The sequence below is a fragment of the Balaenoptera borealis genome (genome assembly GCF_965194805.1).
Source record: "Balaenoptera borealis genome assembly, chromosome: 3".
In the NCBI taxonomy this organism is placed as follows: Eukaryota; Metazoa; Chordata; class Mammalia; order Artiodactyla; family Balaenopteridae; genus Balaenoptera; species Balaenoptera borealis.
Window position 1 is genome coordinate 164,433,118 of NC_138866.1, and position 16,132 is coordinate 164,449,249.

General features: G+C 40.3%; 1 protein-coding gene across 1 annotated transcript in view; it reads right to left on the reverse strand.

Annotated features, from left to right (window-relative positions):
* The window catches only part of USP6NL (USP6 N-terminal like), a 145,825-nt gene that overhangs the window by 42,571 nt on the left and 87,122 nt on the right, over positions 1-16,132 (reverse strand). The window contains exon 6 of the mRNA XM_082385389.1: positions 8,539-8,578. Within this exon, the coding sequence (XP_082241515.1) occupies positions 8,539-8,578 (40 nt within the window). The remainder of the gene's footprint in view (positions 1-8,538; positions 8,579-16,132) is intronic.

Sequence of the window (16,132 nt, forward strand, 5' to 3'; positions counted from 1 at the left end):
TCCATAACTCTGCCAGATCAACTACACCAGACTTGCATGCACTCATGAATCTATAATAAATGGATACAATATACTTTATCAGCAAACATGCTATAGCTTAACAACTCCAGAATTTATTCTGAGGTAAGAAGTAACCGAAAACACATGTGACAAATGTAAACTTAAATGCTCTAGAAAAACAGGCTAAGGAACATCATCTTGCCATGGACTCAGTAACACCAAAACAGACTAGAATATAACAGCAAGTTAGAATCTCACCCAGAAGTTCAGCAGATACTTCAAACTCAACACACCCAACACGATTTCCCTAAACATGCTGCTATCACCCCTCCCTTTCCTACTACGAATGAAGAGCATCACCACCCACTAAGTCAATCAACCTAGAAGCTTAGGTTGTCTTCAGTCTTCCTTGTATCTTCTTTCCACACCCAACCTACACTCTGCTGGTCCCATCCACTTCTGCTTCCTTCACATCCTCTGCCCTCTTTCTGTCAATCCTCATCCCTAGATGAGGGCAGTAACTCCTCACAGGTAGCCCTGGATGGCTTCAAGCCAGCCTCCACACTGCTATGACCTTTTAAAAGTGAGTCCCAGCTTAAAATCTTTCAATAGCTACAAATAAAGTTAAAATCTCTATACGGTTGGCCCTTCACAATATGGCCCAAACTCACCTTCTAGTTTCACTTCCTGCTACTTTTATGATCTGGCCACCTTGAATTATTTGTCATTCCCAACACACAATGTATTTTCATGCCTCTCTGACCAGTGTTTGCTTTTCATCTGCCTGTGATGCTCTTCCTCACCATCATCTGGCAAAACCTTACGCATCCTCTCAAGACCCAGTCAGATGTCAAAGGTTCAAAACCTTTTCTAAATTCCTCCATCCTCCAGGCAAAATAAACGTTTCTTCAGCATTTCCTGGCATGGACTAAGGACTCAGTTGGCCTGAGTTCTGCCCCTTCTTATCTGTTTCATTTGGGACAAGTTACTAATCTTTCTGTATCTTAGTTTCCTTATCTATAAAATGAGGATTATTATGATTATTGTTATAGCACCTAACACCACTTGTGTTCTAGTTGGTCTAAATGCCCAAATATTTATTATTATTATTATTATTAAAGGATGAACTCCTTGAGTACAGGAACCATATCATATTCTCTTCTTTTAATTTCATCACCTAAAACTGTGACTGGTGTACAAGAAAAGTTAAATAAACATTTTTAAACATAATTTACATCAGGAGAGACAAGCAAACAATACTATGAAGCAATTATGTAATAGCATTTTGTGGTCTTGGAAGCAGAGGGGTGGGAAGGAGAATGAATATGACTAGACCGACCAAAATCCTAAGTACTTTTTTTTTTTTTTAACATCTTTATTGGAGTATAACTGCTTTACAATGGTGTGTTAGTTTCTGCTTTATAACAAAGTGAATCAGTTATACATATACATATGTTCCCATATCTCTTCCCTCTTGCATCTCCCTCCCTCCCACCCTCCCTATCCCACCCCTCTAGGTGGTCACAAAGCACCGAGCTGATCTCCCTGTGCTATGCGGCTGCTTCCCACTAGCTACCTATTTTACATTTGGTAGTGTATATATGTCCATGCCACTCTCTCACCCTGTCACATCTTACCCCTCCCCCTCCCCATATCCTCAAGTCCATTCTCTAGTAGGTCTGTGTCTTTATTCCTGTCTTGCCACTAGGTTCTTCGTAACTTTTTTTTTTTCCCTTAGATTCCATACATATGTGTTAGCATACTGTATTTGTTTTTCTCTTTCTGACTTACTTCACTCTGTATGACAGACTCTAACTCCATCCACCTCACTACAAATACCTCCATTTCATTTCTTTTTATGGCTGAGTAATATTCCATTGTATATATGTGCCACATCTTCTTTATCCATTCATCCGATGATGGACACTTAGGTTGCTTCCATGTCCTGGCTATTGTAAATAGAGCTGCTATGAACATTTTGGTACATGACTCTTTTTGAATTATGGTTTTCTCAGGATATATGCCCAGTAGTGGGATTGCTAAAATCCTAAGTACTTTTGATAGCAGTTCGATCACTGTAATACAGAAGTAAACATAAGTGAAGTACAATAGTATCTCTAATGTAGCATAATAAAGATATGGATCATTCCATCATGTTGGCAACGCTTTTCAAAGTGCTGCTAAAATGTGAAACTAATGATGTTAGGAATCTATACAAAGCTGATATTAAATAACTCTGTTGCCTTTATACACTGACATCTTACTTCTCCCAATTTTTATTGAAATATTTCAAGCCTACAGAAAAGTGGAAGACCAATGCACCATATACTAATATATGCTTCACCAAAATCCATCAATTATTAACATTTTGTCAGATTTAATCTATTTATATTAGGGCTTTTTTTTGCAGGGGGGTGGGGGGCGCTGATCTATTAGAAAATCTCAGACGTCGTGAACACTCCAAATATTTCAAGTATGTAACACCTAAGAACAAGACACATTATCCTACATAATCACAGTACAACTATTACACCCTTTCAAGAAATTTTAAATTGGTCCGTTATTTGGTAATAAATGGTCCATATACCAAACTCCCCACCTGTCCCAAAATCGTTCTTTAAAGCTGTTTTTCTTTAGGTGAGTTGGGGAGGGGAATTCAGAATCCAACCTTGGAACGTACATTGCCTTTACTGGCACATCTCTTAAGTTCCCTTTGCTCTAGAACAGTCCCCTGGCCTTTGTTTGTCTTTCATGATGTTGACTTTTGAAGAGTCCAGTGCACACTATCTGGCTTTGCCTAACTGTTTCCCCTAGATTTGGGTAGCACTATTACACAGGTGATTTTGTGTCCTTCTTATGGCATCACATCCAGTGACAGATCATGCTGATTTGTACCATTATCAATGATACAACTTTTGATCCCTTGGTTAAGTGGTATTTGCCCAATTTCTCCACTAACTAATAGAGAAATTCCTTTTCGTAACTAATAAGTAATCTGGGTGGTGCACTTTGAGATAGTATGGACATCCTGTTCCCTAATAGCTCTACTCTGTGGTCTTCTCATCCACTATAATCTCTGCCTGAGTCAATTCTGATTCTGATGGTGGTAAAATGGTATGGTGGATTTTTTTTCCTTAGGATTATTTCTATATTATTAACTGATATTTTTCTATTAGAAAGTTTTTCAAGTCCCTCCCCATTTTTAATATCACTAAGGTATAAAGGACTATTTTATTCAATGTGTTATAATCCATTATTATTATCATCATTATTCTTTTTGAAGCTCAAATTGCCCCAAATTTGGCTGGACTGCCTCTTATCTGGTTGGAGATTTCCCCTCTTCAGGCAGATCCTTTAGACATGACCGATCTGGCACAATATAATTCAGGCTCACTTTATACTTTTTTCTATCCTAGACCTAGATCATCCATTTCTTTAAAGAAACAGCAGTTCTTTTTAATGGGGAATGGTAATCCAAAACTATGATCTGGGTACTAGATGTGCTCATCACTGAAATTTTAAAAATCATATAGGAGACCCTAGTATAAGAAAATTCTACTCCCCTGAGAGTGTCAGAACAACATATATCAAAAGGAAAATGATGCAGAGGTCTTAATCTCCATCCTATATTCCCTTTGTTATCTCTCCATTACCTCCACTGATTAGGAAACGGTACAGTGTTGTATACTCTTCCCCAGGAGCTGTTTTCAGGAAAGGACTAAACTTCCATTTGAAGTTTGCAATCTGATACCTGATCATCTTAAATTCACAAACCCTCTGAATCAGGACTGGCCCCTCCTATTGGGGCAAGGAGGATATAACGATTAAAAATGGGACCAATGTCTTCTTTGTTGAGATCACTCAACCTCTAGTGATCTGAGACTATAACTTAATCCTATACAGGACCAGTTGAATAGGAAGTACTTAACAACTGCTGCATCACCCACATAGTATGAAGTTGCCTTGCATTGGGTCCAATGCTCCTCCCACTAGTAACACGATTTATAATCTAGATAGTAAAGGCTACCCATATACACAATGCATGGATGGATATTAAATAGCCTTCTCTTCTAGAATAAGAAGTCTTAGAACTTTACTGAAGTTCAAGTCTTCAGATGTTTTTTTGAATATTAGGATGTGTGACTGAGGATAAAGTTGACCCAAGTCACGCACACCTAGACCTCACCAGCAGAGGTCAGGAGAGGATAAGGAGTGTAAGAAGCAAAGAGTTGTGTTTTGATACAATAATGACATTGAAAAGTCATGTATTTTGAGCAAGATTTCACACCTCGTAAAATTAAAATATAATTTTTAAAGATCTGAAAAGGCTCCAATATTCTGTTAAGCCATGCAAAATACCACACTGCAAAAAGGAATAGCTGAATCCATGAAAATTCATAGCTTTATATATCCTTTCCTCCTTATTAAAAACATCAATAAGCTCAAAGAAACAATATTAATAGTGTTCTCTGCAGAGTAAATATAATAAGTGTGTTTGTTTATTTGTTTCAGTGACTGGGGGAATCCAAAGCAGTCTGCAAATACCAACACCAATCCTCTTATGAGGGACTGCCTTCTACACCCTATTTTAAACAGAGAATTACCTTATGTAAAAAGAATACACTGGCAAAGCTGGAACAAAAGCCCCGATGACTTGACTATGCATCAGTGTACAAGTCTTCCCAAACGGCACGCAGGAAGTACACACTGCAAGTGGATGCTTTGTGAAGATTGATGAACACCTGTACACATCCACAAGGCTATCATTTCCACTGATTTTATTCAATGCCGCATATGAATATGTAGAATTTTTTATTAGTTTCCTAGAAATGGCAGACCTCGGCCATTAGGACTAAGCAATCACTGAAGAACATATGAGCTAAACTGAAACTAGAAAAATTGGGGGAAATCCTGAAAACTAAAAAGTTTCCAGCCTCAGACTGCTTTGCATGTGTCTAAAGTTCTCATTCCACTTTAAAGAAACAATTGGGCCACACAATACGAGTGCAGTTTATAGACAAGGGTAGGACGGGGTCTCAGTCAGCAGCCTCAGAACCCCTGCTCCCAGTAAAAGACTGACAAGGGAATATAAAACTATGTCTTATGTTAAATTATTAAGGTGTGCATATCATTTCAGAGTGATTCCCGATTATATTAAACTCTTTAGAGTAAACAATCCATTAATTATAACTTTATTTGCATTGGATAAGAGGTCTTTTACTGTACAGGCAAATCTCTTTTAAAAAAAATTAAAAACAAACAACCTCCCTCAAGCATGCATTCTCCAACTAGGTTTTGTCTCATATTTCTTCTTTCCTTCACTGTCACATTTCTTGAATCATCTACACTACCGGTTCCCACATGTCTGAATTTTCTGGACCAGGAATTCGTTTTGAAAGGGTAAGAGAGGTGGCATTGGAGAGAAAAGTCAATAGTGGGTTGTCAGATTTTTATTCTGCCAAATATGGATATCTTTTGTTAAAAGATACCTTCCAACTCATCTCTCCCTCATTTCTCAAATAAAGCACATTGTCAACATTTGAAAGGACAAGCTCCGCCAACTTTTAAATTCGCACGTTTAATGACATATCGCAGTCTTTATGTTCACCTGGTCGTTCACTCAGCCACCATTTATTAAGCACGTACCATGTGCCCTGCTCTAGATTCTGGGGATACAACAGTGAACAAAGCAGATGAAACCCCCCTCCTAGAGATTACATCCTAGTGAGGAAACAGACAAAATAAAGATATAAGTAAAATACTGAGTAAGTGAAACAGTGTTAGTACTAAAGAGAGGAACAAAGGAGGGAGGGGGATAGTTGACATGCAGGGGGGAGGGAGTTCCCAACGTAAGATCTGAGATGCCAGGGAAGGTCTTATTCCGAAGGCGGCGTCATACAGTAAATACCTGGAGGAGATGAGGGGCCGCGCCCTGTAGCTCTTGGAGGGAGGAGGAGGGGGTTCCCCAGGAAAGGAGGCAGCCAGGCAAAAGCCTGAAAGAGGGAACATGGCGGGCTAGTCGGGGAACACTGGGGAGGCCGGTGGGTGAGCAAGAGACGGGAGCAAGAGAGGAGAGACTCACGGAAACCAGTCACACGGGGCTCTGAGATCATTCTAAGGACCTTCCCTTTTACTGTGGACAAGCTGGAGAGCAGGCAGGATGTTCCCATCAAGAGTGACATGCTCTCTCTTATTTTAACAGGATCATTCCGGCTCTTGTGGTGAACAGACAGGGGACACTAGCAGAAGCAAGGAGCTGGAAGCCTCACAAGAAAGGTTCCAGCAGACCAGGCAGCAGAAGCGGGGATGCTGAGAAGTCATCAGACTCTGGACACATGCTGAAGGCCGAGCTGACACATGAGGTGTGGGGATGCTCAAACACAACTCAGAAGTTTTTAGACTGAAACCTGGAAGGGTGGCGCTCCCACTGGTTGAGATGGGAAGCTTGTTCACAGATGGATTTGAAGAGAATAACAGAAACCCCAGTTTGGACATTTATTAGACATCTGAGTGTATGGAGTAAGCCAAACACTAAGTCTAGACACTGAAATGCACACACAGTCTGGGGGTTGGTGTTTAAAGCCAAAAGACTAGATGAGATGACCGAGGAAGAGATCCAGACAGGAAAGAGAAGTTCCAGGCCTGAGCCATGGGCTCAGGATAAAGTCGTGAGATGAGAAGGAACAAGTGGAGGAAATGGAGAAAGAGCAGCCAGTGAGGAAAGAAGAATATGCAGAGAGTACGGGGTTCTGAAGGCCAAGAAATGCGAACGTGTGAGAGAGAGAGGCTAAGCAACCACATCACGTGCGCGGGTGGGTCACTGGGAACTGACTACTTGGTGTGACAGTGCAGAGATAAGAAATAAGAAACACGAAGCAAGCACATCGGCTGGGCCAGGCCAGAGACGGAGGTACTGGAGGTTTGAGAGGGAATAGGAAGCTGCACTGGTTAAAATGGGAGCAGAAATTCACTAGGAGGAAACGGTATGATGTCCAGGCAGCATAAACATCCAGCTGAGGTTTGTGATCATGCATGTAAAGTAAAACCAGTCATCCCAGTTGGGAGTCTTTTCCCAGTTACACTGAGCCGCTCAGGTGCAGGCGCTGCAGAGACACAAAGTTCAGCCCAGGAGAAGTGGGCAGGAGGTGGGGAGGCGGTGGGCCCAGCCTGTGGCAGAGCTGAGCTGGGAAGAGAGGGGAATGAAGACATAACAGTTGTGGGATCCAGAGGGTCCACGGATTAGCCAAGTCAGGGCACTAACAGAGAGAGAATGGCCAGAGAGTGGACACAAGCAAATCCCTGTGTGCCCATTTCCAAGTGGTCTGGTAGAAGTTCACCAGGAGCAGAACTGGCAGAAAGCGCCGTCACTTCCTTCTCCTGCCTCCCTGGGCCGCAGGGGCCCGCCTTCTCCACCAGCACCACTGCCAGGGCACGTGGCAAACACCACGCCCCTGAAAGCCACTACCATTTCCCACTGCTGCCTCACCTGACCCACCTCTAGTCACTGGATGAACAGCCAGCCTCTCAGAGCAGAAACCATGCCGTATTTGATCCTGATATTCCAGGCTATGACCTCGGTTCTAGACCCATGCTTGATATATAGTTGCTAAGCAGTAATACAGCTTTATTAAGAGAAAGAAATTTCTTTGCCCAAACATCAACGTTATGACACAGAGAGAATCAGGCAGTCACAAGAGAATTTAACTGCAGCAAGTACCTATAGGGCTCTCTACACGGTATATGTAAAATGGTACTTTTTATCCTGAGTTATGCTACAGTTCTAATTTTCAGGAAATTTTTATTTTAGAAAGATTTTCTAAAATATTTTTCAAATTCCAATTCCAATTTTACCTCCACTGTCTGAAACCCAGCCTCCTTCCCCCATCAAACATAAACAAACAGAATAATCCCCCCGATCAATAGCCTCCCTCTCAATTCATAAATTCTACAGTTCATTTTTAGGTACATAAAACAATGGAGGGGGGGAGGCTCTGAGCAGCCTTAGACATTCAGTCACTGGTTCTCGTGCCCACCAGCTATGGGGCCAGCTCCCCAGCCAAGTGCGATGAGGAAAGGGGAACCGCTGAGTTACAAAAAAACTGATGAGCTTACTATATATAAGACTTCTAAGTCTTTAAAATGCAAATGTACTTATTTGACTACAGCAAACTCTTTTTGGTGTTGTCTGTGGAAAATGTGATTAAAAGCTCATGGCACAGTTATGTTCCAAAGAGCTGCTGGTCTGGACCACGGCTTCAGGAGCCACACGGTGCTTGAGAGGCACGTCCACAATGCACTCTCTGCTAACGCCTACCTCTCCTTTTTTCCAAGTACCTATCAGAAGTTCCATAAAATCTAAAATTATTTCATCATTAATTTAATTACTTTCTTACAGTAAGAAACATGAGGGTCAAATTCTAACGATGACTGCAGCACTGACATATAACACGGCACTCACAATCACAAAGGTGGCAGGTTTTATTCCTCTGATGAACGTAATTCCCCGGTAACTGTAAACAAACGCAGAGCTGGACTTACCCGTTCCATAGCTGCGTTATGATATGGGAGCTCCTCTTCGCTGCAGAGGAAAAACAGTGGACGTGAAATAGTTGAAACCAGAGCAAACTTTTAAAAAATTATAAACCTGTAGGTAAACACGATGTACAACCATTTCTTTATCATCTCAAGAGCTACATAAGCTTCCATTCTACCGAATCTAACATAAAACAATGAGCTATTCTGTCACCACGTCCCCTGTCTTCAAATCTCTAGACACACTCTGTCCAATCCAGTCATCTCTAGTCACAGGTGGCTGCTTAATTTTAAATGTAAATTAAAATGAAATAAAATTAAAATTTCAGTTATGAGCCTCACTAGCCATGGTCCAGCTACCACACTGAACAGTGCAGATATAGTGACAACACTTGCACCGCTGCAGAAAGTTCTACTGGACAACACTGCTCCAGTCCAGGAGTCAACAACCTTTTCCTGCAAAGGTAAATATCGAATAGTAAATATTTTAGGGTTTGTGGGCCACACAGTGTTTTTCATAATACTCAACTTTGATGTCATACTGTGAAAGCAGATACTGACAGCATGTAAATACAGTGTGGTTTTGTTCCCATAAAACGTTTACAAAAATAGGTGGTGAGCTGGATTTGGCCTATAGGCCATAGTTTGCCAACCTCTACCCTAGACCATCACCTCCACTTTCTGTCTTCAACTACAGCCTGTAACAAATGATTGTTCAAAAAAATTAGTATAAGGAAATAAAACTGCCTCCCATGGATTTATGAATTAAAGAGAAAACTTCAACTTTTATTCTGTAAATAAGGAAAGCTTCATTTGTCGAAACTTCAATGGGAATAATTTTTAAAAATGTAAATATAATAAAAGATCAAATCCATTTCTCTGATACAGTAATTTTGTGATACTACCTCCAATATAAAACATTCTGAGACTCTTGAATTAATTGTCAGTAATATGAAAACCATGTACTATCTGTAAACAGTGCTATGTGCTTTGAGTTGCTCTATCAGTAGTACTGATGTTTTGACAAGAACTATTCATATTCTTCCCTTAGTTTCTATTGACACCAGATAATAACACTTTTAAGAGTATAATATGTTAGTATTCAAGAGTCCAACGTTTTCAAAAGCCCTCTTTTGCTACTCTGAAGAGTCCTTAGGTGAAGCATGAAGCTACAGCAATGAAACTGACCAAAAGGTGTAAGAGCCAAAAGAGATCTCAGAGAGATAGTCCAACCCCCTCATTTCACAGATAAGAAAACTAACATTTTCACTCAGACGCCATCACTTATCCTAATACAGAGATGTTCAGCACTATCTAACCCAGTGGGTTCAAACTTAGATAAGTATCTATCTTCAGATTGTGCAAGAGTATATGAAAAACAGGCTAAGAAACCAATTCTCAAGAAAAAGAATATCTGAGGATTAAATATGTTTCTTTTTTTTTGAAGTGCCTACTCACCTTTTTTTTTTTTTTTAAATAGCTTTTGTTATGCTCTTAGTCTAACTTTCCCTGCTGATTTGTAATCCTGATTACTAGTAATGCATGAATTACCAGCGATGCATGAATGGCACCCGTCCATTCTTCATGTACTGGCAGAAGGCGGCCTTGACAGGCCTTCCAGGTCCAGTGTTGATTCCAGGTCAACACTACTGGAATGTACTTGCTAGGTGATTAGGTCAGCAAGGGCATCTTGAAAGAATAAGAACATCTGGCAACCTCTGTGTGTACCAACGATGGTATTTCTGGGGTGAGTGGGCTGGGCTGCCCTGGGCAAGAGCAACCTTCTGTGCAGCTGATTTGAGCAGATCCTGACCTAACACCGAACACTGAACATTCCTACCTGCAAATGAAGTGCCAACTCTGGCTGCCACCACAGGACAAGTTCTTCAGTGTCCTCCTATTCACTAAACAAGACTAACAGACCTAACTGTGCCTGTTCTCAGCACTGAATCAGAACCAAGTTTTGCACACGTCTGTGGAATGGAATGGTGCGAATCATCTGCTCAGGCTACATGGTCTGTGCCGGGCGGGTCCTACCCCCGCCTCTGGCAACCACCAGTATGTTCTCTATATGTATGAGTTTGGGTTTTTCTTTTTTTTACATTTCACATGTAAGTGAGATCATACAGCATTTGTCTTTCCTTGACTTATTTCACTCAGTATAATGCCTTTAAGGTCCACCCATGTTGTTACTAATGGCAGAATTTCCTTCTTTTTTTACGGCTGAATAATATTCCACTGAATATATTCACCACATATCCATTCATCCGTTGATGGATGCTTAGGTTGTTTCATGTCTTGGCTGTTGAGAATAATGCTGCAATGAACATGGTGGGTACAGATACCTTTTTGAGTTAGTGTTTTCATTTCCTTCAGATACATACCCGGAAGTGAAATTGCTAGATCAGACGGTAGTTCTATTTTTAATTTTTTGAAGAACCTCCATACTATTTTCCATAGTGGCTATACCAATTTACATTCCCACCAACAGTGTACAAGGGTTCCCTTTTCTCCACATCTTTGCAAAACTTGTTATTTCTTGTCTTTTTGATGATATTCATTCTAACGGGAGCAAAGTGGTATCTCACTGTGGTTTTGATTTGCATTTGCCTGATGATTAGTGATGCTGAACACATTTTCATGTACCTGTTGGCCATCTTCTTTAGAAAAATACCTATTCAGATCCTCTGCCCATTTTTTTACTGGACTGTTTGGAGGGCTTTTTTGGCTAGAGTTGTGTAAGTTTTTTGTATATTTTGGATATTAATCCCTTATCACAGCGGTCCCCAACCTTTTTGGCACCAGGGACCGGTTTCGTCAAAGACAATTTTTCACAGACGGTGGTGGGGGGATTGGTTCAGGTGGTAATGCGAGCGATGGGGAGCGGCAGATGAAGCTTTGCTCACTCGCCTGCCACTCACCTCCTGCTGTGTGGCCTGGTTCCTAATAGGCCACAGACTGGTACCAGTCCGCAGACGGGGGGTTGGGGACCCCTGCCTTATCAGATACATGATTTGCAAATCTCTTCTCCCATTCAGTAGGCTGCCTTTTCATTTTCTTCATGGTTTCCTTTGCTAAGCAGAAACTTTTTAGTTTGATGTAGTCCCACTTGTTGTTTGTTTGTGTTTGTTTTTACTTTTGTTGGCTTCGCTTTTGGTGTCAAATCCAAAAAATCATCACCAAGACCAATGACAAGGAGGTTACCACCTAATTTTTCTTCTAGGAGTTTCATGGTTTCAGGTCTTATGTTCAAGTCTTTAATCTATTTTGACTTGATTTTGGGGTATGGTATAACATAGTGGTCCAATTTCATTCTTTTGCATGTAGCTGTCCAGTTTTCCCAACACCATTTACTGAAGAGACTGTCCTTTCCCCATTGTATATTCTTGGTTCCTTTGTTATAAATTAATTGACCACATATGCATGGACTCTAACAGATCTATGTGTCTGTTTTCATGTCAGTACCATACTGTTTTGATTACTATAACTTATAATAGAGTTTGAAATCAGGAAGCATGATGCCTCCAGTTTTGTTCTTCTTTCTCCAGATTGCTGTGGCTATTCTGGGGCTTCTGTGGTTCCACACAAATTTTATAATTGACTGTTCTATTTCTGGGAAACATGCCATTGGAATTTTGATGAAAACTGCATTAAATCTGTAGATTGCTTTGGGAAGTATGGACATTTTAACAATATTAATTCTTCCAATCCATGAGCATGGAATATCCTTCCATTTATTTGTGTCTACTTATATTTCATCAATGTCTTACAGTTTTCAGTGTACAGGTCTTTCACCTCCTTGGTTAACTTGATTCCTAGGTATTTTACTCTTTTTGATGCAATTGTAAATGAGACTGTTTTCTTAATTTCTTTCTGATAGTTTGTTACCATGGTATAGACATACAACTGGTTTTTGTATGCTGATTGTATATCTTACAGCTTTACTGAATCCGTTTATTAGTTCCAACATTTAGTGGAGTCTTTTTTTTTTTTTTTTAAGAAATTCACGTTCTTTTATTTATTTATTTATTTATGACTGTGTTGAGTCTTCGTTTCTGTGCGAGGGCTTTCTCTAGTTGTGGCAAGTGGGGATCACTCTTCATCGCGGTGCGCGGGCCTCTCACTATCGCGGCCTCTCTTGTTGCGGAGCACAGGCTCCAGACGCGCAGGCTCAGTAATTGTGGCTCACGGGCCCAGTTGCTCCGTGGCATGTGGGATCTTCCCAGACCAGGGCTCGAACCCGTGTCCCCTGCATTGGCAGGCAGATTCTCAACCACTGTGCCACCAGGGAAGCCCCTTAGTGGAGTCTTTAGAGACTATATAGACAGACATATCATCTGCAAATGGAGCCGGCTTTACTTCTTTCCTTCCAATTTAGATGTGTTTTATTTCTTTTTCTTGCCTAATTGCTCTGGCTAGGACTTCCAATATTATGTTCAATAAGAGGTGAGAGTGGGCACCCTTGTCTTGTTCCTCATCTGAGAGGAAAAGCTTTCAGTTTTTCATCATTGAGCATGATGTTAGCTGCAAGCCTGTCATGTAGCTTTTATTATGTTGAGGTACATTCACTCCATACTCATTTTGTTATGAGTTTTTATCCTGAATGGATGTTGAATTTTATAAAGTCTTAAGACCTCATAGATAGAATGTGGTCCATTCATGAATTTTCTTGCATTACTGCTCCATTTCTAAAATCTTTCATACAAAATCTGCTATGTGCTCCACTGATCTCCAAAGAACTTTTCCTCTTCAAGTCTCTGTGTTGGCATACACTCTTTCACAGCCTTCCAAAGAGAAAACAGGGAACTGTGCCTTATCAAGAGCTATACACAATGTATAGATACACACGTAAAACACTGTGGCAGCCTCAGGCACCATGGCTGGCATGCTGCAGGAGTGTACTAATGTTGCTGAATGAATGTGTGAAGGGAAGGCTGACCGCATGCCTGCATTCATGTATGCATCTTTACCTTGCCACCTAAATATCCTCCAAGTAGAAGAAAGGGAAGACCAAAATCTGGGTGAGCGCAGTGTTCCTTTAGATCAGCAAATTACAGCCCCTGAATGAAACCTGGCCATCGGCCTGTTTCTGTAAATGAAGTTTTACTGGAACACCACCATGCTCATTTATATATTGTCTGTGGTTGTTTTCATGCTACCATGGTAGAGTTGAATAGCTGTAACAAAAACCATATGGTCCGCAAAGCCAAAATGTATTTAATATCTGCCTCTTTACAGAAAATGTTTGCCTACCCCTGCTTTAGAAAACAAAGGTTCGTCGTCTAATGGAAAGAGGCACCTAGAGACTGCTTAAAGAAAACACCAAGCTGACAGCAAGAAGCTATGCCTTGTAGAAATACACAAAGTAAAAACAACAACGTAGCCATCACTGGAAACACAGGGACCTTACCTGGATCTATTTTCTTTTATCTGCTATTAAGCTTAAAAGAATTACTAATTAGAGTGTATGTGCTTGTAATTTCTCAATAGCTCAAACAGAGTATTTCTGTAACTATGAGATAAACTTTCATTTGGAAACATAAAAGTTAACTTGTGAAAATCAGTTATTCAATATACTGACTAAATTTTATTTCCCATTTTGTAGCAAATTTTGCCTAAGTTTAGATTTACTCTAGTCAAAATTATTGGATGGGTAGAAAGAGTTCTCAAGGCCTCGTTATTAAAACAGATATTCTTTAAAAACAAAAACACCATTATTCTGGCTTACAAATATTTATATAGTCACATTAAACTACAGACAATGTGCTAAATTTTATAAATATACACATTTTGATAAGTAGTTGAAAATCTGAAGCTTGGTATTAATTTTATCTTTATTTTTGAAACAATTTCCTTCTAATTCTTCTATTAATAACTTGTGGCCTAAAAGCATTATCTATCATTATCCAAATACCAAGCATTCTTTGTCGAGCAGACTAACAGTGACTATTTTTGAAAAAAGTGTTGAAAGTTCAAGTACTGAAAGTTCTCTAAGTTCTTAAATAAGCTCGATTTCTCCATTCTCCAGATACAAGTCCATCACAGGCATGCAGCTAGGGACAGCTCCCCATTTCTGCGCACTAAACAAAGACGGCCCTGTTCCAGCATCACGCCAGGCTGGTTTGGCAACAGTTTTTATATTTATTGTGAAATCTGTTATAAAACCAAGTTAGTCCTATACTGTATTTGTTAATTACTGTCATCCCTCTCCACATATCATAACAAGTAATTTAAGTTACAAAAACTGTAATCAGATATGAAGTCAGCAGCCTTCAGAGAAGGCTGCAAAGTTACTTTGCACCATTTTATTGATGTTGACACTTAAAACCCATGTTTATCACAGAACCAATCAGAAATTACAAAGAACTAAGACAGCAGAAAGAAACACTCTTGATCAAGGTGTGACAGGGAGCAACGTCTAAAATTCCTAGGCCAGGTGACTTTACTCAGTAGCGCAAAACACCCCAGCAGCAACCTTGGGAGAAGGTGTCTCATTGAAGTGAAGCACTGTAACAAAAATCAGTGACTTTGGTGAAGTTCAATAAAGCCTAACACTACACTAAAATCCATTTCTATGCTTCATTATTTTTATTTGTGCTGCCTGCTTTAGGATTGCACCACGGAGTTAATAAAAAATTTAGGGGGGCAGTATGAGGACTGGTTGGGCTTCGTTTTCAAAGACCGCTGAGCTCACCAGCTATGTGAGCGTCCATCTGAGGAGTGGGATCATTTCAAACAGATCCCTCTCCTTAGGCACTCTTCTTTCCCCCTTTAATTTTCTTTCTAGGCATTTCAAAGAGCTTCTTCGATGTTTCTCTTATTAAAACTACAGAGGCAATAGAATGCAGAAGGTCAGAACTCAGGCTCTGCCCTGAGGCTGCCATGGTCAGTTCCCCAACCCGACATTTACTGCGAGCACAACCTGGGCAAGTTGCTTGACCTCTTTGTGCTTCAGTTTCATCTAAAAAAAGACAAAAAGAGTACCTATCCCAAAGAAGTTTTGAGAGAAATAATCCATGTTAAGAGCTTAGAACAGTGCCTGGCACACAGTAAGTGCTCAATAAATATTAGCTAATATTATTAAGGTAAATCACTGACTGGCTTTTTTTTCCCACTAGAGCCAAATGGACCTCAGCACAGAGGTAAAAAGAAACACGGAGTAACTGAGTGTGATTTTTAGATTGTAGACACAGGCTAGGCTCTTGGGCCAGAACCTAGTTGTTTTAAGCAATGAGAAAAGAGAATTTAGGTAATTCCTAGACCCTTCTGGAATGCACGGATTTTTCATATGCATTTTGTCCTATATTAGACCATTTTATGATAAAAACATCCTTTGTAGTGGTTCGCGCCCATCACGAACACTTGGGGAGGTCAAAATCAGCTGAGTTGTATCCTACCTTCTGAATCAAAATCTGGGATACCACCCAGATATCTATTTAAACAAACAAACAAACAAACAAACAAACAAACAAACATTTTCCAACTAATTCTAATGTGCAGGAGATTCTGGGACCCACTGATCTTGACAGTGCTAAATGCTCAAAGTGTCCTTCCAAACAGCATTCACATACCTCAGATCTGCACATTAACCCACACAAAT